Source organism: Dendrobates tinctorius, unplaced genomic scaffold, assembly GCF_039654945.1.
Source record: "Dendrobates tinctorius isolate UK_male_01 unplaced genomic scaffold, ASM3965494v1 ptg000057l, whole genome shotgun sequence".
Taxonomy (NCBI): Eukaryota; Metazoa; Chordata; class Amphibia; order Anura; family Dendrobatidae; genus Dendrobates; species Dendrobates tinctorius.
The window spans coordinates 14657081-14680637 of record NW_027361725.1 but is presented as its reverse complement, the minus strand read 5'-3'; the positions used below and the strand labels follow the sequence as shown (position 1 = coordinate 14680637).

Genomic DNA, 23557 nt, shown 5'->3' with positions numbered 1-23557 from the left:
GAGGGATTCGGACTGTCTCCCTCCTTCCCTGCAGCTGTAGGGACATTACATCCCCCCACATTACAGCATCCTGGACCTTTAAAATAATTATGCACAATGGCTCAGTGGTTAGCACTGCAGCCTTGCAGCTCTGGGGTCCTGGGTTCAAATCCCACCAAGGACAACATCTGCAAGGAGTTTGTATGTTCTCCCTGTGTTTGTGTGAGCTTTTCTGGGTACTCTCGTTTCCTCCCACATTCCAAACACATACTGAAAGGGAAAGTAGATTGTGAGCCCCAGTGTGGCGCTCCAGCAATGACATACAAAAGTAGTGTTGTAATCTGGAAATTAAAGGGAGGTCGCTAAATCCTGTGGTTTTTTTATTTATTTTTTTTCCTCCTTTTTTATAGTCTGTCCAGCAAGTCGTATCAAACCTGCTGATTAGCCGGATAGAGCTGCGCTCGGAAGATTCCCCGGACATTCAGCCTTACTCCCATGAGAGGCAGCTGGAGAAGTTTGTGGTGCCACTGGGAGAGGAGCTGGTAGCCGTGCAGAAGTCTTACATACAGGTGAGCCTTGGCCGCTGGCTGGTACGAAAGTCATGGACCAGTCACTGATGTGCGGTAAGGCCGGTGCTGCTCTGGACCTGTTCATTTAGCTGATGCTGCTACTGCATATTATTGTGCTGGCAGAACATTTAGTGTTTTTTCGAGGCTCGTCTGCAATCTCAAACCTTTCATGAGACGAATAATGACTTCTCTGTTTAAGATTATGGGTTAGATCGTAGAGGGGTTGTTCAGTGTCCCTTCCACATCAATAAGTGAGCTGTGCCGATGCCTTATTATCTATACAAACTTGCTGGGATGTGTACATATTCTGCAGATATGTGTAGACGCAATGTCATGGACACCACTCGCCTCCCGATGCAGAAGAGAGAAGCATTGGACAACCTCTTTATTTTTGTTATTCCTTATCTTTCACCGTATTGGTTATTATGAATATGGCTAACAAAGGTAGTATGGTTAAAAGGAAGCAGTCGCCTTGGAAAATGCTGGTAAGTAGCGTCATAGTGCTGATTAGGTGCCTTACTGAAAATGCAGTTGCTGGGAGAAAATTAACTTATTTCCTTCCAGGATCCGCCTGCTTTAGTTATGGGGACATGCACAAAATGACAAGTCATCACAGCACCGCTCACTATACTTCAAGTGGTGACTCTAAGCACTGCCCGGCACTTTCATTGACAGCACTCTCTCTGCACAGATTCTCTGCAGGCTGGCTGTCAGGCCGGGAACACACTACCGTGTTTGATGCAAGGAACTAGCACGAGTCTCTTGCATCAACACCCGGCGCTCAGGACCGGAGCTGCGGCCGAATGTATTTCTATGCAGCTGGAGCTCCGGTCCTGAGTGCCGGCAGCAGCGCCGGGTGTTGATGCGAGAGACTCGTGCAAGTTTCTCACATCACACATAGTAGTATGATCCCGGCCTCACTCAGAGTTCTGGGGTGATGACTGTAGCTGTTCCATGCACGGCTGCATGACTGAAAGCCGGTGGCTCCTGGGAGGAGAAAATTAGTTTTTCTCCTGATAGCCGCAGTTTCGGTAATATGTGGCCAGCAATCATTGTAATGCTACTTGCCTGCAGATTTTTCCTATATCTACAGATAAATAGCAGTTTCCAAGGTGACAATTTCACATAAAAGGGGTATTCCCATCTAATATAGTGATGACCTTTTAGAAACTGTGAGCGGCCTAAATGATGGAAACCCCCCCCCCCCCCCCAATTATAAATGCCATGACTGTAGTTGATGTGAATACCCCATTAAACTTAAGAATGAAGAAGCTGCAGTGCAGTAAGGTGGAAATGCCCCATAGGACATCAATGCCATCTCTCAGACTATATAGCCCCAGACATGTCAGTGTCCTTTCAAGAGTGCCGACCCTTTTCTTCATCTTCTTGTATGGTACGTGACCATGTAATGGTGAATGTTATGGCCTCAGGGACTCTCCTTCATTATATCTCCATGTTGAGTACAGGATAGACATCTACTTGACATATTTTAATGTTTTTTGTTCAGTGATTGCTTGTTAACATTTGTTTTTTACTGAATTATTGCACAAGTCTAAGTTGCCAGTACAGATATTGTAATTTCATTGCCTTCGGGCTCAACTGGCATATTCAGACCGCTCTTCAGAGACAGTAAATTACAGGGCATGTGCGAGTCATATACTTTCAATGTGTCTCTGCTCCGGGAGCCCCGAGATCACTACAGGAAAGGGGCAGAAAAGTTGAAGAGAATACTCACTGTCTATTGAACTCATCATCCATCTAGGAGGACACAGCCCCTGCCTCTATGATCTATGAGGGGTCTTGGCACCTGATCCCCCACCAATCAACATAGTTTGATGTATTTTCAGGAAATACATCTACTCTTCCAACTTGTAATCTACATCCATTACTTTGATAAAGGAATTGTATGTTTTCTGGGGGCAGAATAGAGACTCCACAGGCACGGTGACGTATATAAATGTTCAGCTGTGCCAAACTCTCTTTCTGCTGGTCGATGGTGGTTCCGGAGTGGGGGGGGGCGTCAAGTGCCTGACAATCGCACAATGATGGACTATCCAGATTCTCGGGCTCTTCTGCTGGTCTGTGGTGGTCCTGGGGAAGGGTCAGATGCCTGACAACCGCACAATAATGAGCTAATCCAGTTTCTCAGGCTATTTTGCTGGCTGAGCACTAGGAGACACCACATGACTGAGGGGTTTTTTTTTTTTTTTGGAATTTGAAATTTTGGTTTTTATTCTCTGATGGTATTTATAGATTTAGCAAAGCTGAGTTTGTTACACATTTATATCAATATGGCCTCCCTCAGATGTCGTTCGTCACTGACTAGGATTCTTCACACTAAAATGTGTACTAGTTAAATGTGTCTTTAATGAAGTTAAGGTTTCATTTTAGTAAATTTTAATTCCTGAGGATGTCCAGGACTTAGACCATCAATATCAGTTCTGTGGCAGCTCCTACATCCTCAATGAGCAGTTCTTTTGTGGCAGGCAGCAGGAGTAAAGGGTGTATGGAACCGGAACAACACGCAGGTCGTGTCCGGTACTCCTGCTCAGCATCCAGTCATTTTAATGGGAGCCGAGCAGTAGTATCTGGCAGCAGACAGTACAGTATGAGCATTGTGTTACATGATAACTGATTGCTCAGGGTGCTGGGTATCAGACTCCCGCCCATCTGATATTGACAGCCTAGGACCTGGACAACCCTTCTAATTTAATACATGCTTTGTTGCTGCAGGCGGGACTGGGGAGGGCAGGCTCCCGCTGCAGGCGGGACTGGGGAGGGCAGGCTCCCGCTGCAGGCGGGACTGGGGAGGGCAGGCTCCCGCTGCAGGCGGGACTGGGGAGGGCAGGCTCCCGCTGCAGGCGGGACTGGGGAGGGCAGGCTCCCGCTGCAGTTTATCTAACAGACTAGAAAAAGGACAGTGAGGAGCAGAGAAAACAGAACAGTGTATGTAGTTGTAGGTTTCTCCATTATAATTGTAAAATGAAGCAAAACGGCATCTGAAAAGGGAGGAAGTGCTGGTATGTTATTTTTTTTGTGTGTGTGTGTGTGTGTGCATTTGGTCTGAGTCTGCTAGTTTTGGTCTGGAGATGATATTATTTTTTTTTTTTTTCTTTCTTTCTTTCATCTTTGCGTTCGGTTGTGGACTTTCTTGCTCACAGAGAGGCTCTGATCAGGGAGTTACTATTTATGTAATTTCCAACTCTGAGACCTCCCTGAGGTGCAGCGGTGCTATGGCTGTACAGAGGAAGCATAGCCAATGGTACCTGATATGTCGACCTCTGTTCGCTCTTGACATGACCTCATCCACCAACCCATCGCTGCGCAAAGTTTAGTCTGCACGTGAAGAAGCAGCGAGCGGCCACGGCTCCAGGATAAAGCGTCCACAGTTTATTCCAATATAGACTTGTCTTACAGCACAGTTACTAAAATATATGTGTGTGTGTGTATATATATATATATATATATATATAATATATTTCTCACAAAAACGTTTTGACCCACTTTACAGGTGGCGTTTAGTAGCCCTTGTGTAGTATTCACGTGTCTGATCACAAAAGTTCTCCATAAAGTTATTTTGTTGTTTTTTTTTGTCTATTTCAGAAAAATCTGATTAATAGTTCTGACTAAGATGGGGAAACTAGCACTCCTAAATTGCTGTTACCCCCAGTGCCTGTATAGGCAGAGCTGCCCCTCAATTGAGGGTGAGGGGTCATGGCAGAATTTAGACCCCCTGCTTTCATCCTGAAGGTTGAGAAAAATGTGATTACTAATGCTAGAAGCCATAGGAAATGACATGTTGTTGCTCTTGACAACCTGTTTTACACCTTTTCTGCTGCCGGCACTGTGCCAATCCATTAAGAGAGTGGTTGCCATGTATACACTCCCTAGCAACCAGTCCATGTATTTTCTGTGTCATGTCCCTAGCAACCAGTCTGCTGTAGACTACTTAGGTCTTCAGCTCAAGGCAGGATTTCTCCTGAATCCCTCTATGGGGGTGCTTAGGCTTAGCAGTGTCATGATCTCAGTGCGGGTTTGACTCGCACACGTGGGGTTAATGTTTGGAACCAGTGCTGATGACTGGCATTTCTGGGGTTAAAGGTTGTGATCCCGATGCAGGCTTACCTGCACACCTGGGGCTATGATTGTGGCCTCTCCCTGGTTCTGGGGGAGGCTTCTTATAGCCTCAGGACGCTCCCATCCCTGTCAGTTATACTCTTGCCCTTGGCATTGTGTGGTGACCCCTGAGTGTGTTTGTGCTGTGTTCTGGTTACTTGATTCTCTGTGTATGACTCGGTCTGTTTCCTGGATATCGCTTTGGATTCTGCCTGGTACCTCCTATGTCTGTTTGGTTTTGATCTCTGCTTGGCCCTGATTATCCGCTTTGTCTCATCCCTGGTACTGTACTGTGATCCTGTGTATGACCTTTGGCTTTGTCTGACCTCCCGTCTGTTTATTCCTCCTGTACCTCGTTTAGCACTGCTTCTGTACTCAGGACACGCGCACTGGCTCTATGAGCAAGTGTAGTGCGGTGTCTCTGACATTATAACTGACCCTTTCAGTTTTGTTTTTTTTTTCTGAAGAAGAAAAAAAAAAAAAAAAGTGTGTGTTATCCTCATGGATCCCATACAAGCCTTGGCTGATCAGGTCAAGCACCTGACCCAAATGTTCCATAAGCTCAATGTGGAACAACGCACGATGGCCCATACCCAGCAACAGTTGGTGGTTACTGTGCAGGGGGCTGTCGATGCAGGGGCTTCTGGTTCTGGGGGTAGGGATGTGTCATTAGCGTCCCCCGAATCTCCGGTCAAATTACCAGACCTTTTCTCAGGGGATAAAAAGGAGTTCAGGTCTTTCAGAGAAGGATGCAAGCTTTTTTTTTTCTCTAAGGCCCCGCTCCTTCGGGGATGAGTTCCAGAGGGTGGGGGTCATTATTTCCCTACTTCGGGGGGCTCCGCAAGCATGGGCTTTCTCTCTGTCTTCCTCTGCTCCTGAACGTATGTCACTGAACGCATTCTTTGAGGCCCTCGGGCACATTTATGACGAACCTGACCGAGTGCGATTGGCAGAGGACATGGTGATGAGTGTCTGTCAGGGGAAACACACAGCTGAGTGGTTTTGTTCTGAGTTCCGCTGCTGGGCGGCAGAGGTCTCTTGGAGCGACACCGCACTCCGAGGACTCTTTCGCAGAGGCTTGTCCGAGCGGCTGCAGGATGCCTTGGCGTTACATCCCCCACCTAACTCTCTCGAGGACGCCATGACCCAGGCCGTCCGGATGGACCGCAGGCTGCGGGCCAGAGGGGTGATGCAGGTGGATACTCCATTATTCCCCAGTGGAAAAGAGACTGCCCCTGAGCCCATGGATGTAGGCACCCTCTCCCTGAAGGATACGGAGAGGAAACGCCGGAAGGACAAGCAGTTATGCTTTTACTGTGGTAAAACGGGACATTGGAAAAGGGAGTGCCCGAATTGCCCGTCTTCAAACCCGGTCGGCGGGAAACGACTAGGTCTGGGTAGTCAACGGGGAGGCTGCTCAGACCCTCAGGTACCATTTTCCTCGTTTTCTAAAGTAGTACTGCCTGTGGAACTGTTTGTGGATGGTAGTTCTTTTTCCTCTACAGCCTTTGTGGACTGCGGATCATCTATTAATCTTATTGACTCCCAATTGGTCACACACTGCAAGATAGTGACAGTTAGGCTCAAGGTGATGGCCATTGACTCCTCTCCCCTCACTAAGGAGGGAATTCGCTTTATGTCTGATGTGTTTTCGCTCAGAGTGGGCGCTACTCATGTGGAAAACATAAGTTGTTTTGTGCCCTACAATCTACCTGCAGGGTTGGTGTTGGGCATGCCCTGGTTACAACACCATAACCCAGTTATTAACTGGAAAATGGGGGAGATTGTACAATGGGGGTTTAATGATTTTGAGTTATATGATAAAGCCGCACTGCTGGTTGAACCTGTTAAATCTGTGTCTGTATCATCTGTCGAGCTGGAAGGTATTCCGGAATGCCTGAAGGACTTCGAAGATGTATTCTCCGAAAGCGAGGCCGAGACGTTACCGCCACATAGACCCTTTGACTGCGCTATTGAGCTGGTCCCGGGGGCTAAATTACCCAAAGCCCATCTGTTTAATTTGTCCGGTCCTGAGCGCTTGGCTATGAAGGAGTACATTACTGAAAGTCTGCGCAAAGGACACATACGTCCTTCAGTCTCACCTGTGGCGGCAGGTTTCTTTTTTTGTAAAGAAAAAAGATGGCGGGTTACGTCCCTGTCTCGACTTCCGGGAGCTTAATCAAATTACTGTACGGAATACGTACCCCCTTCCGTTGATTCCCGATTTATGTAACCAACTATCGGGGGCAAAGTGGTTTTCTAAACTGGACCTTCGGGGGGCATATAATTTGATAAGGGTCCGAGAGGGGGATGAATGGAAAACCGCGTTCCTCACGACCAAGGGACTATTTGAAAATTTAGTCATGCCGTTTGGTCTTACCAACGCCCCTGCCATATTTCAGAATTTCATCAACGTGGTATTCTCGGATCTCATTGGTCGTTTAGTCGTTATCTACTTAGATGATATTTTGATATATTCCCCCGACAAGTATTCTCATTTGGAACATGTACGAACTGTGCTCCAAAGGCTGAGAGAAAATCATTTGTATGCCAAATTGGAAAAATGTGTATTCTGTGTACAAGAGTTGTCCTTTTTGGGGTTAATTGTATCCGGTGAGGGTTTTCGCATGGACCCCAAGAAGGTGCAGGCCATTGCAGATTGGGTGCAACCCCGAGATCTTAAGGGTCTTCAGCGCTTCTTGGGGTTCGCCAATTATTACCGCAAATTTATCCGGGGGTTTTCGCAAGTGGTCAAACCTCTCACGGATCTAACATGCAAAGGTGTGGATGTGAGAAATTGGTCCTCGCTCGCAAAAGCGGCCTTTGCGACGCTGAAAAAATGTTTTATGTCTGCTCCTGTGTTAGTGCAGCCAGATCCGTGCAAACCATTTGTCGTGGAAGTGGAAGCCTCTGAGGTGGGGGTGGGGGCGGTGTTGTCCCAAGGGCCTGCCACTCTAACCAACCTCAGGCCATGTGCTTTCTTTTCCAAGAAGTTCTCTGCTGCGGAAAGAAATTACGACGTAGGCAATAGAGAGCTTCTTGCGGTCAAATTGGCATTTGAAGAATGGAGGCACTTTTTGGAGGGGGCCAGTCACCCGGTTACGGTGATCACGGATCACAAAAATTTGTCGTACATTGAGTCTGCTAAAAGACTAACGCCCAGACAAGCCCGTTGGTCACTTTTTTTTTCCCGTTTTCAGTTTACAATTACATTTCGTCCAGGGTCTAAGAATGTCAAGGCTGACGCCTTATCACGCAGTTTTCAGCCGGTGTCACCCCCTGAGCCACCGTCCTCCATTCTTCACCCTGGGGTTGTGATAGCAAAGGTCTCATCTGAATTGGAACGGGAGATTCAGGGGGCCCAGTCGCAGGCCTCGGCGGCCAAGCCGGAGGGGAAGTTGTTTGTCCCAGAGCAACTTCGCCTGAAACTCTTGCAGGAGTTCCATGAATCCAAGCTGAGTGCTCACCCTGGTATTTCAGCCACACGTCTGGCGGTGGCTAGGATCTTTTGGTGGCCTACCCTTGGTTCGGACATAAAAAAAAAATTCATTGCTGGTTGTGGTGTCTGCGCTCGTTCTAAAAGCTCTCATAGCCGGCCGGCAGGGGAGCTGATACCCTTGGCAGTGCCCGAAAGGCCACGGACTCACTTATCCATGGATTTTGTTAGGCCTCTTTCACACTTCAGTTTTTTGCATCAGTTATAATCTGCCAAAAAGGCGGACAAGCGGATCCGTTCTCAACTGATGTGAACGGATGGCACAGGATCCGTTTTCAGACGGATCCTGAAAATGAAGAAATTTAAAGGAATCGCTGGCCGGGAAGGAGAGAGAGAGAGAGAGAGACCTCAAAAAAAATTTGAGGATCCGTTTTTTTTCAAAACCTGGCGGATTGTGACTGATTGTAAAAAACGGAAGTGTGAAAGAGGCCTTACCAATCTCCCTCCATCTAAGGGTAATACAGTGGTATGGGTAGTGGTGGACAGGTTTTCTAAGCAGGCTCATTTCGTACCCCTGTCCGCACTACCGTCAGCTGAGACGTTGTCCAGGTTGTTTGTGCAGCATGTGATCCGGTTGCATGGGGTACCCCTGAATGTGGTGTCTGATCGTGGTGTGCAGTTTGTGGCTAAGTTTTGGCGTGCTTTCTGCAAAAAATTAGGTATGTCTCTGTCCTTTTCGTCTGCATACCATCCTGAGAGCAATGGGCAGACGGAGCGCACTAACCAGTCCCTGGAACAGATCCTCAGGTGTCTAACCTCTGCTAGACAGAGTGACTGGTGCGATGCACTGCCGTTAGCTGAATTTGCCTTCAATAGTCGGGTGAGTCAATCCACTGGTAGGTCCCCTTTCTTGATTAACTATGGGTTCAGTCCTCATTTCGGTGAGTTTTCTCGTCTGGATTCGGGGGGCCCCGGGGCTGAGGACTCTGTTCAGCAGTTAAAAAATACATGGGCAGAAGTCCAGCGGCGTATATCCAGGTCTCAAGGCAGGTATAAGTATTTCGCGGACAGGAAACGAACACCTGGTCCCATGTTTCGGGTGGGAGAGAAAGTTTGGCTCTCCACGCGAAACATTAAGTTAAAGATTCCGTCAGCCAAGTTAGGACCCAAATTCATTGGCCCGTACAAGATTGTGGAAAAAATCAATCCAGTGGCGTATAGGCTGTGCCTTCCACCCTCTTTCAAGATCCCTAACGTCTTCCACAAATCTCTACTGAAACCTTTTGAAGCAGTCCGGGGAGACTCCGAGTCTGCTGCTCCTCCGGTTTTGGTCGAGGGGCAGGTGGAGTACAAGGTTGGTCATATCGTAGATTCCAGGTTGGTACGGCGGTCGGTACAGTACCTGGTTCATTGGAAGGGGTATGGACCGGAGGACAGGTCCTGGGTGCCGGCCCGGTTGATGCATGCTGATCGCCTGGTACGGGCTTTCCATGCTAAGTACCCGGGCAAGCCTGGGGGTCCAGAGGCCCCCCGTTGAGAGGGGGGTACTGTCATGATCTCAGTGCGGGTTTGACTCGCACACGTGGGGTTAATGTTTGGAACCAGTGCTGATGACTGGCATTTCTGGGGTTAAAGGTTGTGATCCCGATGCAGGCTTACCTGCACACCTGGGGCTGTGATTGTGGCCTCTCCCTGGTTCTGGGGGAGGCTTCTTATAGCCTCAGGACGCTCCCATCCCCGTCAGTTATACTTTTGCCCTTGGCATTGTGTGGTGACCCCTGAGTGTGTTTGTGCTGTGTTCTGGTTACTTGATTCTCTGTGTATGACTCGGTCTGTTCTCTGGATATCGCTTTGGATTCTGCCTGGTACCTTATATGTCTGTTTGGTTTTGATCTCTGCTTGGCCCTGATTATCCGCTCTGTCTCATCCCTGGTACTGTACTGTGATCCTGTGTATGACCTTTGGCTTTGTCTGACCTCCCGTCTGTTTATTCCTCCTGTACCTCGTTTAGCACTGCTTCTGTACTCAGGACACGCGCACTGGCTCTATGAGCAAGTGTAGTGCGGTGTCTCTGACAAGCAGCACTTAGATCACACCTTTTTTGTCTCTTTGGCTTGCACAAGGTCACGGTAAACCATGATTTTACCTGTCCTGCTGAAAGTCAATTTGGATGTCCAGCATTAAAGTTCAATAAAATCAGACTTAAATCTGGATGGAAACATTCTTGTACTTCAGATTTTTCAAGGAGACAATTAACAAAGTATTGAGTCAATTGAGCACTTCTCCAGACCTCTGCGGATCATTGGTTTAGGACCGCCCACTGGACTCTTAAGCTCCAAATGAGCCGTGACTTAAAGGGGTAAAAATACAAGTTACAAAGGGTTGTGGGAGAAGAGCTGTGAAATGGATTTGTGCAATCGTTCATTTTATGGGGTCTGGAAAACAACTGTGTCACAAGGTTGAACCTCTGTAGATCCCCTGTTGTGCCATTGGTGGGATGGTCAGTAGTTTAGGACTGGTTTGAAACTTGGAGGCTTTTTTTTAAAAGGAACAGTGAACCAAGAAATGTCTGAGTAAAAAAAAAAATATCATGGGTCATATTCACTCAAAATAGGACAATCTTATAGAAATCCTACAGAAAAGGATCAGTTCTTCAGCAAAGAGGGTGGGGCTTAGAGATCTTTTGCCCTACTGCAGGGAGGGCAGTGGGGGGAGGCTCCTGCTGCAGCCAAACACAGGTCAAGGACGAGGGACGTACTTAGATGTGAGGTCCCACTTCATCCATTGTATCTGAATGTACATTTATTGGTTTCCTAAGGCGCCATGTAAAGAATTCTCATTATGGTGGTTGTGGTTGGTGCTCGCTAAGTAAATCTTTGGGGGAAGCGCAGACCATTATTCCACATGTTATTTGCTTCCTTTGCTAACCTTGAATGCAATCTATTATTCTCTGGTATCGGCCATTTTAGGCTCAGGGCTGGTTATTATAGTTGTTGCTATATATTTCTCCCGTTAATTAAAGGAAAGGCAATACAAACCTATAGATTACCTCCCAGGTGACTTTTCCACCGACAATGACTAATCTGAACGTCTCGCCTTAACCCTTTTGGAGGCTACGTAAATTGGCTTTTACTTTGTGCCATGGTTTTAATATTTACAGCTAATGATCGTATATTATTTCCAGGAGGTTAATCCTTTTCCAACTTTTAATTATGCACGTGGCAACTAGAAGTCAGATCTAATCCTTAAGGCTGATGCTATGTTTAGTTGCCTGTGTGGAGCCAGACATTTTTGGGAAATTGATGATTAAACATTGAGCGTAAAGTTGGCAATGTCATTGTTCCGGCCATACATGGGGGTTGGCGACTAGTACAGATTTAAAGGGTTAATAAATATTGTGGAGTGATGACATGTTGCCAGGATATGCCATCGTTTTATGGGACCCTCACTGGTCTGCAATGAATTTTTTTTTCCTGCACAGCATTACCCTGGCTATGCTCAGAGAAACGGAGACGGGAAAGCATTGCTAAATCGCCACTATTTAAAGGGAATTTCTTGGGATAGTTTTACCACTGATATTAGTGGTATGGCTGTATAGGTCATAGAATGACCACAAAAATGTTACCTGTCTTGTAGTAATCCGATGTTCCAGCGCTGAGAAATCAAGCTTTGAAGTCATATGCAAATTTACATGGGAGTGTGTTGGGGGCGTGTCCAAAGAAGGTTGCTAATGCTCTTCCAGGTAAATTTGCATTCTGACTTTAAAGCTTGATTTCTCAGCTCTGGCACATCGGATTAATATAGGAAAGGTGTCCTATTTACTGTTGTTCTCCTACCTACACAGCCATATCACTAGTTTTCATGCTAGAATCTGGAATGAGTCCCTTTAATTTTTGGGATCGATTGGTGTCCCAGTGATCAGACATCCTTGGAGTATAAAATCAAGGCATATCCTAGTGATATAGACTATCGCCTTATAAGATAGGGAAAATTTCTTTATCCTATTGTTTTGACTGGAGAGCATAGGGGACACTTACTCAACCAATTGTGAATCGAACAGGTATTAAGCAGTAGTCACCGGTTTGGATCAGATTGCTTTCCATCTTTGGGAAAATGGCGGCCATTATTATCATCCGAATTACCCCAATGTTAACATGACTCTTTTCGATATCATGCATTCTGTACATCCATCATCATTTAAAATTGGCTTTTAGAGGGGGAATTTATATGCCATTACTGTAGCCAGCCTTCACTGGGGTGAAATAATCCTATGCAATCTGCTACTGCAGGCAGTGTCTGTATATGTACTTGGGAGGCAAATCTCCAGGGAAAAGATACTAGAGAGCGATGCCGCTCAGTACTGGTCCACAATGGCTAGCAGGGGGATGCCATGTAGTTCTTGGATCACGTGATGACCATGTCCACTGGGGCCGCCGCACTCCATCCGTTCATGGGCACACTCCTCCCGTGCAAAGCTTAAGGCCTCTGCAAGAACCAGATCTCGTTCCGTCTGTTGGCAGCCGCTGGGTTTGTGTATCCGGCAATGATAAATGTGTCTTGTAAATACAGTTCCGGAGAATCCAACAGCTCGGCCAGCAAGGAAATCTCATGCATGATGGACTCTTCATTGGTTGCTCCAGTGAATGCTCTGAAATAAGAAAATAAAGCGTTTAACGTGGAGCACCCCGCCCAAGAATGTAGAATTGTAGACCACCAGGGTGCTTTTCTAGGGTTGTCACATACAAACACATTGCCCTGGTGGCTGGCGGGCATATAGAGATGCCAACATGCATTTTTAGCTTGGCTTTAAGACGAAGGGCTAACGTAGCAATAGAAGCCACGTTGGGAAGGCAGTAGTGCAAACTCTTAGAATAGGTATTTAGTATTTAATGTGTGTTCCAGTTCTTTAACCCCCAACAATCAGCTCAGTAAAGGGGTTGTATCCCCTTCGAGGATGGGGCTGAGTTGTAATACCATGGCATAGCCACTACTAAAAGTGTGGCGCTGTGCCAGATAAACAGTGCTGGGCCCCATCAATCACGTGATCGATGGAGGGTCACGAAAATTTCACAGACCCACAATGCCAATGGAGACTGGAAGCCATAATCATGCACCTTCGATGATGATAGCGTGTCCTCGACTGGGAGGGTGGAGTAATCCGCTCCTAATTTACTACATAGGATCGGACATTTGAAATTCCACATGACTGATCCTTTTCCTTTTTTTTTTTTTTCTCCTTGCCAAGGTCTTCTGTTGTGAGAATTTTGAGCCTACACTATAGACGTTAGATCGAGACTTTTAAAACTTTTTTTCTTCTGAGTTGTTAATGGTCAGAACAAGATACCTGAGCCTCAGCACCCATGGCCGAAGCTCATGCCAAATTGTAAAATAGTTCTCAAAGTACCTTTTAAGACAGAACCATGTAACTTATGATAGTTTCTGTAAAGATAAAACTGCCCCTATTTTGGGTTCTAACCAACAACTAGGAGGGGCCTAATTGGTGAGATCCACCTCATAGTTTGAGAAGTGCTACATTAGATAGTTGGCAGATGGCAAAATTGGTGGGTTTCGCTGAAGGTCATCTGGACACCTTCACTAAAGAAGGGATAGGATGAGAGAAACTGAGGTTAGTCTCTGGACAAAAAATGGGACCCAGTCCAACAATGGTCTCTGGATTGTGAAGGAAATCACATGTGAACATCCCAGACTTAAAAGGAAGGTGCCATCGAAAAATTTTTTTCAGCAATTGTAAAAATGTGAAGAATTAATGTTTACATTTTCTTAAAAAATATTATCATTTGTTTTTAATTTTGTAAAATATGAAAAATTATAAAAAGTTTGGCATTTCCACTTGTTAACACTAGGGGGAGCAGCTACTGAAATTTGGCACAAAAACCTAGTGTACAACTAGCTCACATTACTGCCCTGCAGTAATTATGGGCGGAATCTGCTGACATTGGTGTGGTGTCACTCCTCTCCTCCCCTTCTGGGTGTTTGCTAAGGGAAAAGAGAGGATGACATCTAGGAACACAGTGAGCTGCCATTTTGCTGGGGCCTGCAAAGTTACTGACGGTCTTTGCATGTAAAGTCTGGATCAGAACAGGTCACCAATCAGCAGAAATGTTTCCTGGATTTCTGTGGAACAGACAAGCAGACGGTCCATCCATGTGTATAAAACACAGCGCTCTATGTACAATCCCTGGCACCAAACAGGGTGCCCCCCACAGACCAGCACACTGCTCTCCTGAAAGACTCTGTGCTGCTGTCACCCTGCTCCTTCCACCATATATCAGGCCCTGTCACCTCGCTTTCACACATCGCCAGGACAGGATCTTGGGAGAGGAATGGGGTCTTCGGTCACCGAGGATGGCATGCAGCAAGGATTCTGGGAGCAGGGAGACAGCAGCACAGAGTATTTCAGGAGAGCAGTGTGCTGGTCTATGGGGGGGGTCACAGAGGGAGATATATGGTGGAGGAGCAGGGAGACAGCAGCACAGAGTATTTCAGGAGAGCAGTATCACACTGGATAGGATTAGATACACAGCTCAGCAGTCAGTATCACACAGGATAGGATTAGATACATGGCTCAGCAGACAGTATCACACAGGATTAGATACACGGCTCAGCAGACAGTATCACACAGGATTAGATACACGGCTCAGCAGACAGTATCACACAGGATAGGATTAGATACACAGCTCAGCACACAGTATCACACAGGATAGGATTAGATACATAGCTCAGCTGACAGTATCACACAGGATAGGATTAGATACACGGCTCAGCAGTCAGTATCACACAGGATAGGATTAGATACGCAGCTCAGCAGACAGTATCACACAGGATAGGATTAGATACACGGCTCAGCACACAGTATCACACAGGATAGGATTAGATACATGGCTCAGCACACAGTATCACACAGGAGATGATTAGATACACGGCTCAGCAGTCAGTATCACACAGGAGAGGATTAGATACACAGCTTAGCAGTCAGTATTACACAGGAGAGGATTAGATACACAGCTTAGCAGTCAGTATCACACAGGAGAGGATTAGATATCCAGCAGATTGCCAAGTGTTTTGAAACAGCAGGGAGCAGCTCCTCCTATGTTTTGCAGGGGCAGCAGCTGGTCGGGTGTTTTGGAAAGAGCAGCTCTGTCTCAGCAGCTCGTCCTGTATCCTCTCCTGCATCTGGTATGTGCAGAGTGAACATCCAAGCCTTGTTATGCTGGAACAGTACAGCATCAGTGATAACAGGGCTTGCAATAGAGTGTAAATAGAGCTAAAAGGAAAGCACTGGGCTCTAATAAGATGGCGCCTGGCCACACCTACAGCTGTGAATTGAGCTGCCCACAGAGGCGTGCCCAGTTCACAGCTAATGCTGCTGCAATGAAAGAGATAGGGTCGGCAGCCGACTATAGTCTCTTATGCCCAGGGACTGCCGTAAATGAGCATGGAAAGTGTCGTTCAGCAGCCAGAGAGGTAAGATGGCAGCCCCCAGTGGCTGCATTACTACAGAAAAAAAAAAAAATAGACACCACTGAGTCAAGCTTAGGGGACAATATCTTTTTATACTATTTTCTTTTTTTACATTAAATTATGAAAAAACACGGCACCTTCCCTTTAACTGAAATACTTGTAAGTTTTGACACTGACTGGAATATGGAATTTGGATTCTGTGTTGAGCACAAGACAGTCAGCTGATAGTCTGGTGTTCCTGCTCACTCTCATCTGGTTATGCCAATTATATAACAAGCCGCCTATGCAAATCTTCTCACAAGATTGTCAATGTCCAATTACCTTTTTAACCCCTTCATAAGTGGAGGGATCTTCTCTTTTGCGTTTTCGTTTTTTGTACCCCTTCTTCCCAGAGCCATAGGTTTTTTTTTTTTTTTTTTTTTTTTTTTTTATTTTGGTCAAAATGGCCATGTGAGGGCTTGTTTTTGGTGGGACAAGTTTTACTTTTGAACGACACAATTGGTTTTAACATATCATGCATGTACTAGAAAATGGGAAACCAATTCCAAGTGCAGTGAAATTGCAAAAAAGTGCAATTCCACAGGATTTTTTTTTTTTTGTTTTGTTTTTTTTTAACCATGTTCACTAAATGCTAAAATTGACCTGTCATTATGAGTTCATAGACACCAAACATGTCTAGATTCTTTTTAATCTAAGTGGTGAAAAAAAAATCCAATCTTTGGTTTAAAAAACAAAACAAAAAAAATGCACCATTTTCCCATACGGTAGCATCTCCATTTTTTGTGATATGGGGCTGGGTGAGGACTTTTTTTTTTTTTTTTTTTTTTTTTTGGTGCGCCAAGCTCACGTTTTTATTGATACAGTTTTGGTGCAGATACAATCTTCTGATCTCCCATTATTGCGTTTTATTGCAATGTTGCGGCGACCAAAAAACCCCGTAATTTTGGCATTTTGAATTTTTTTTTTCTCGTTACGCCGTTTAGCGATCAGGTTAATTCTTTTTTTATATTGATAGATCGGGTGATTCTGAACTCGGTGATACCAAATATGTGTATATTCTATTTTGTTTTCCTATTTTATTTTTGAATGGTGCTAAAGGGGGGGTGATTTGAACTTTTTATTTTTAAAAGCTTTTTCTTTTTGCATGCTTCAGTAGTCTCTGTTGTGAGTTCATTTTCCCCTCCGTCACTGAGGCCTGGTGAACTCCCTATTCTAGTGAAGGAAGGTAGTGAGCCTGATTATCAGACACCTGGGACTAATGAAGACGATTGGCTGAGTGGAGTCACTGACTGGATTTAAGGCAGCCTACGCCCTTTCTGCCCTGCGGGTGATTTCTCTGTGGACTCTTTGACACCAGTCTGATTCCTGCTCTCCTAAAGCTAAGTTTTCTGTTTTGCCTTTTTGCATCTAAGATTTGTTTTTGTTTTTCTTGCTTTTGGATTCTGCCACTCCCTGCTGGAGTGTGCAGTGTTCCGTGAGCTCTGTCTTCTGAAGGTACCTGAGTGCTGATTTAGTTTTTGAAGCTTAGTTGCTTCAGGGCCATTTTTATATCAGCTTGTTGGCTTTTGTCTCTGATAGGGTTTTGGCAGATTGCAGACAGCAGCCTTCCTATCCGTTCCTATCTAGGTAGTTTTTGGGCCCCGTCTTTGCTCAGCCTGTCTTTCTGTCTGTGTAAGTGTTTTCATCTTGCTTCACCGTCATTATATGTGGGGGGCTGCCTATTGCTTTGGGGTCTGCTCTGGGGCAGTTAGTTTTCCCCTTACTTTCTTTAGGCCTATGTATCTCTCCGGCTGTGATCGAGGGGTCTAGGTCATCGTAGGAACCCCCCACGGCTACTGCTAGTTGTGTTGATAGGTTCAGGGGTCTGCAATCTGATAGTTGCCAACTTCTCTGGTTTTCAGGACTTAGCTAGCATTTCTGTTTTTGCCTCCTACGGTGACTCAATCATAACAGAATCACCCGCCAAACCACAGATCCTGGGGTACTCAATAGCAGGAAAGAATTGTGTTTAAAAAAAAAAAAAAAAAAAAAAAAAAGTGTATATTCATTTCTCTGAGGCCGTAGGGGGAATTTTTTTTTTTTCTCTCTCAATGGAGATGAAGCAAGTGTCTGATCGTGTGGAGCAGCTCGCTGCTGAAGTGCGAGGAATTTCCGCCTATCTTGCTCGTTCACATGCTGTTGAACCAAAGATCCCCACACCTGATGTATTTTTTGGGGATCGATCTAAATTTTTGAGTTTCAAAAATAATTGTAAATTATTTTTTGCTTTGAAGCCTAACTCGTCAGGGAGCCGCGCAGCAGGTTAAAATTGTCATCTCTTTGCTGCGCGGCGATCCCCAGGATTGGGCGTTTTCTTTGAAACCAGATGACCCTATTCTGACTAATGTGAACGCATTTTTTCAAGCCTTGGGGTTGCTGTACGACGAACCTAATGCTATTGATCAGGCTGAAAAGACCCTGTTAGCATTGAACCAGGGTCGAGAATCTGCAGAGTTGTACTGTCAAAAGTTCCGAAAGTGGGCGGTCCTTACTACCTGGAATGATAGTTCCTTGGCTGCTCTCTTTCGGAAGGGTTTGTCAGAAGTCGTAAAAGATACTATGGTGGGATTTCCTGTTTCCTCTGGTCTGGACGATTCTATGTCTTTAGCCATTCAGGTTGATCGGCGTTTACGTGAACGCAGGATTACACGAGAGGTGTTGCCACCGGTTGAACAGACGTCTGAACCTATGCAATGTGATAGAGTTTTGTCTAAGGCGCAACGTCAGGAATTCAGAAGGCGTAATAAGCTGTGTTTTTTCTGTGGAGATGCCTCACATGTTATTTCTGTTTGTCCTAAACGTGAGAAACGCTTTGCACACACGTTTTCTGTTGGTGGGGTTCAGCCTAAGTTTCTTTTGGCGATTACTCTGATCTGTTCCCTGTCCACATTTTCTGCCAAGGCTTTTGTGGATTCGGGAGCAGCGCTAAACCTAATGGACTTGGATTTTGCTAAACGTTGTGGATTTCCGTTGACAACTCTGCAGACTCCTATCCCTTTGAGGGGGATTGATGCTACCCCTCTGGCTAAAAATAAACCTCAGTTTTGGACCCAGTTGGTCATGCGGGTAGCCCCAGACCAACAAGAAAATTGCAGATTTTTGGTGTTGCATGGTCTGCACGATGCCGTTGTTCTGGGGTTTCCCTGGTTGCAGATTCATAATCCAGTTTTGGATTGGAAGTCTGTGTCTGTGGTGAGTTTGGGTTGCCAGTGTACCTTTAGTGAGGCTCCGGTTTTTTCCACCTCTCCTCAGTCGCATGAGGTTCCTGACTATTTGGCGGACTACTATGATGTATTTAGTGAGAATGAATCTGCGTCTTTGCCTCCTCATAGGAGTTATGACTGTGCAATTGAACTAAACCCGGGGTGTAAATTTCCTAAGGGTCGGCTCTTCAATTTATCTGTACCCGAGCACGAGGCTATGCGGTCCTATATTAAGGAGGCGTTGGAGAAGGATCATATTAGACCATCCTCTTCACCCTTAGGTGCCGTTTTTTTTTTTTTGTGGCCAAGAAGGATGGTTCTTTAAGGCCTTGTATTGATTATCGTGCCCTCAATAAAATTACTATTAAATATCAGTATCCGTTACCCCTGATCTCGGATCTATTCTCTAGAGTCAGAGGTGCTTGCTGGTTTACCAAGCTTGACCTCAGGGGGGCGTATAATCTTATCCGCATTAAGCAGGGGGATGAATGGAAGACGGCGTTTAATACTCCGGAGGGACATTTTGAGTACCTGGTGATTCCTTTTGGGCTCACTAATGCCCCTTCTGTCTTCCAGTGCTTCATGAACGATATTTTCCGAGACTTTGTCGATAAATTTTTGATTATCTATCTGGATGATATTTTGATCTTCTCCAAGGATTGGGATTATCATGTGGAACATGTTCGGACTGTGTTCCGGATCTTGAGAGAGAATTCTCTGTATGTCAAAGGATCAAAATGCCTTTTTGGGGTACAGAGAATTTCTTTTTTGGGATTTATTTTGTCTCCGTCAACTATTGAAATGGACCCGGCCAAGGTACAGGCCATTTATGATTGGGTTCAGCCCACTTCTTTGAAGGCCCTCCAGAAGTTTTTGGGTTTTGCTAATTTTTATCGGAAATTTATAGCAAAATTTTCTAGTATTGCCAAACCATTGACTGACCTGACCAGGAAGGGTGCGGATGTGTTGAATTGGTCTCCGGAGGCGGTTGCTTCCTTTCAGGAGCTGAAGCGTAGATTTACCTCCGCCCCGGTTCTGCGGCAACCTGATGTCTCACTCCCGTTCCAGGTAGAGGTGGATGCTTCTGAGATTGGTGCAGGAGCGGTGTTGTCCCAAAAGGATCCGGTAACATCTAAAATGAATCCCTGTGCTTTCTTTTCCCGTAAGTTCTCTGCATCTGAACGTAACTATGATGTGGGGAATCGGGAACTGTTGGCCATAAAATAGGCATTTGAGGAGTGGAGACATTGGTTGGAGGGAGCCAAACATCAAGTTGTGGTCCTCACTGACCACAAAAATTTGATTTACCTAGAGTCGGCTAAACGCTTGAACCCTAGACAGGCTAGGTGGGCCTTGTTTTTTACACGTTTTGATTTTGTGGTCTCTTTCCTTCCTGGAACTAAGAATGTCAAGGCAGACGCCCTCTCTAGGAGTTTCTTTGCTGATTCTCCTGTGGTGACCAAGCCTGCCACCATCTTAGGCGAAGGGTTAGTTCTTTCTGCCATCTCGCCCGATTTGAGACTTGCTCTGCAAGAGTTCCAGGAGGACAAACCTGAGCTTTGCCCCAGTGGAAAGTTGTATGTTCCTGACCAGTGGAAGAAGAGGGTGATGTCTGAAGTTCATTGCTCTGCATTGGCTGGTCATCCAGGTATTTTTGGTACTAGAGATCTGGTGAGTCGCTCTTTTTGGTGGCCCACCTTGTCTCATGATGTCAGGAATTTTGTGCAGTCCTGTGGGACTTGCTCCCGGTCTAAATCTTGTTCTCGCTCTAGTGGGTTGTTGATGCCTTTGCCGGTCCCCAGGAGGCCATGGACCCATATTTCAATGGATTTCATCTCTGATATGCCGGTCTCTCAAAGAATGACTGTTATTTGGGTGATTTGTGATAGGTTCTCTAAGATGGTTCATCTTGTACCACTCCCTAAGTTGCCATCTTCTTCTGAGTTGGTGCCTCTGTTTTTGCAACAGGTGGTTCGCTTGCACGGGATTCCTGAGAACATTGTATCTGACAGAGGAGTTCAATTTGTGTCTAAATTTTGGAGGACGTTCTGTTCCAAGTTGGGAATTCAGTTGTCCTTCTCCTCTGCTTTTCACCCTCAGACCAATGGGCAGACAGTGAGAACAAACCAGACCTTGGAGTCGTATTTGAGATGTTTTATTTCCGCTGATCAGGATGATTGGGTTTCATTTTTGCCCTTGGCCGAATTTGCTTTAAATAATAGAGCTAGTTCTGCCACTTTGATGTCACCTTTTTTTTGTAACTTTGGTTTTCACCCTCGATTTTCTTCAGGGCAGGTGGAGCCTTCTGCCTGCCCAGGGGTTGACACTGTGGTGGAGAGAATGCACCAGATCTGGGACCAAGTGGTGGATAAGTTATCTCTCTCCCAGGAAAAGGGCCAGCGGTTTTCCAATCGACATAGGACCATTGGTCCCCAGTTTAAGATTGGTGATATGGTGTGGTTATCATCAAAAAATATTGCTATGAAGGTGGCTTCTCCTAAGTTTAAGCCTAGATTTATTGGACCTTACAAGATTTTGGAGATTATTAATCCGGTCTCTTTTCGTTTGGCTCTTCCTGTCACATTTAAGATCCATAATGTGTTCCATAAGTCCTTGTTGAAGAGGTTTGTTGAGCCAGTTGTGCCTGAGGTGGCACCTCCGGACCCTGTATTGGTTGAAGGTAACTTGGAATATGAGGTAGAGAAAATTCTGGATTCCCGTCTGGCTAGCCGGAGACTCCAGTATTTGGTTAAGTGGAAGGGTTATGGTCAGGAGGATAATTCCTGGGTCTCTGCCTCTGATATTCATGCCAAAAGATTGGTGCGTGCCTTTCATCGGGCTCACCCTGATCGCCCTGGTAGCGTTGTTGAGGGTTCGGTGACCCCTCCTCAAGGGGGGGGTACTGTTGTGAGTTCATTTTCCCCTCCGTCACTGAGGCCTGGTGAACTCCCTATTCTAGTGAAGGAAGGTAGTGAGCCTGATTATCAGACACCTGGGACTAATGAAGACGATTGGCTGAGTGGAGTCACTGACTGGATTTAAGGCAGCCTACGCCCTTTCTGCCCTGCGGGTGATTTCTCTGTGGACTCTTTGACACCAGTCTGATTCCTGCTCTCCTAAAGCTAAGTTTTCTGTTTTGCCTTTTTGCATCTAAGATTTGTTTTTGTTTTTCTTGCTTTTGGATTCTGCCACTCCCTGCTGGAGTGTGCAGTGTTCCGTGAGCTCTGTCTTCTGAAGGTACCTGAGTGCTGATTTAGTTTTTGAAGCTTAGTTGCTTCAGGGCCATTTTTATATCAGCTTGTTGGCTTTTGTCTCTGATAGGGTTTTGGCAGATTGCAGACAGCAGCCTTCCTATCCGTTCCTATCTAGGTAGTTTTTGGGCCCCGTCTTTGCTCAGCCTGTCTTTCTGTCTGTGTAAGTGTTTTCATCTTGCTTCACCGTCATTATATGTGGGGGGCTGCCTATTGCTTTGGGGTCTGCTCTGGGGCAGTTAGATTTCCCCTTACTTTCTTTAGGCCTATGTATCTCTCCGGCTGTGATCGAGGGGTCTAGGTCATCGTAGGAACCCCCCACGGCTACTGCTAGTTGTGTTGATAGGTTCAGGGGTCTGCAATCTGATAGTTGCCAACTTCTCTGGTTTTCAGGACTTAGCTAGCATTTCTGTTTTTGCCTCCTACGGTGACTCAATCATAACAAGTCTCCATGGGAGACTAGAAGCTGCAGTTGTCTGATCGCTTCTGCTGCACACAGTCAATCAGATCGCCTATATGTAGCAGAAATGCTTGCTTGCTATGAGTGCCGACCACCAGGCAGCGCTCATAGCAATCCGGCATTGACAACCATAGAGGTCTGCTGGAGAACTCTGGTTGTCATGCTAACCCATCGGTGACCTGTTATCATGTGTCGGGGTCACCGATGGGCGGTATTTCTGGCACGTTTCCAGTAATCGTGAGTTAAATATTGCTATCAGAGACTGACCGGCATTTATCAGGTTAACAGCCACAGGTGGATCGCGATTCCACCCGAGGCTGCTAGAGGTACATGTCAGCTGTTCAAAAAAGCTGACATGTGTCGGGAAAGATCTAAGCTCAGCACTGGAGCCCACATCAAAGGGAGGGATTCCGACGTGGGCGTACTATTATGCCCAGTGTCGGAAAGGGGTTAAAGGGAATGGATCATCAGAAAATGATCTGGTATTTTTTACTTTTCTAAAAAGACAAAATTGGTAATCTTCCAATTTTCTCCCTGGAGCTTTTTCAGACTTCTTGTCCTTTTCAGGAAGGGTTTTCTGCAGGCTCATTATCATCAGAGGCAAGATTTATAATGACAAATCACTCCTATATACACATCTGATAACAAAAGATGTTACAGCTCCTCCCCCATCCCCCACTTCACAATGACCTTTGCACATGATCATTGGATGCTTAATACGAAAGAAAGTGTCGGGGATTGTTCACTGTGGCTAATGTACATGTGATGTTTCCTGAAAAAGGAAGTTTGGTTCTAAGATAGTCATAGTTACACAGGATCCACCATTCACAATAGGTGATGTCACAGCTCACCTCCTCCCCTCCTGTACAGTGACTGATAACACCTTTTATATACAGTAGATAACACAGAATCCACCATTCACAATAGATGATGTCACAGCTCACCTCCTCCCCTCCTTTACAATGACATTTGTCCTAATCAGAAAATGCACATTAATAACTTCAATACTGCTAACTAGCACT

At 45.8% G+C, this 23557-nt stretch overlaps 2 protein-coding genes across 3 annotated transcripts in view; one reads left to right on the top strand and one right to left on the bottom strand.

Moving 5' to 3' along the window:
• FANCM (FA complementation group M) overlaps positions 1-23557 on the top strand; it is a 113856-nt gene that overhangs the window by 4456 nt on the left and 85843 nt on the right. For both annotated transcript variants that reach the window (XM_073577775.1, XM_073577776.1), the window contains exon 4: positions 390-548. In XM_073577775.1, the coding sequence (XP_073433876.1) occupies positions 390-548 (159 nt within the window). The remainder of the gene's footprint in view (positions 1-389; positions 549-23557) is intronic.
• The window catches only part of LOC141091955 (heme-binding protein 1-like), a 37386-nt gene continuing 24136 nt past the window's right edge, over positions 10308-23557 (bottom strand). The window contains exon 5 of the mRNA XM_073577766.1: positions 10308-12748. Coding sequence (XP_073433867.1) covers positions 12577-12748 — 172 coding nt within the window. The 3' untranslated portion in view covers positions 10308-12576. The remainder of the gene's footprint in view (positions 12749-23557) is intronic.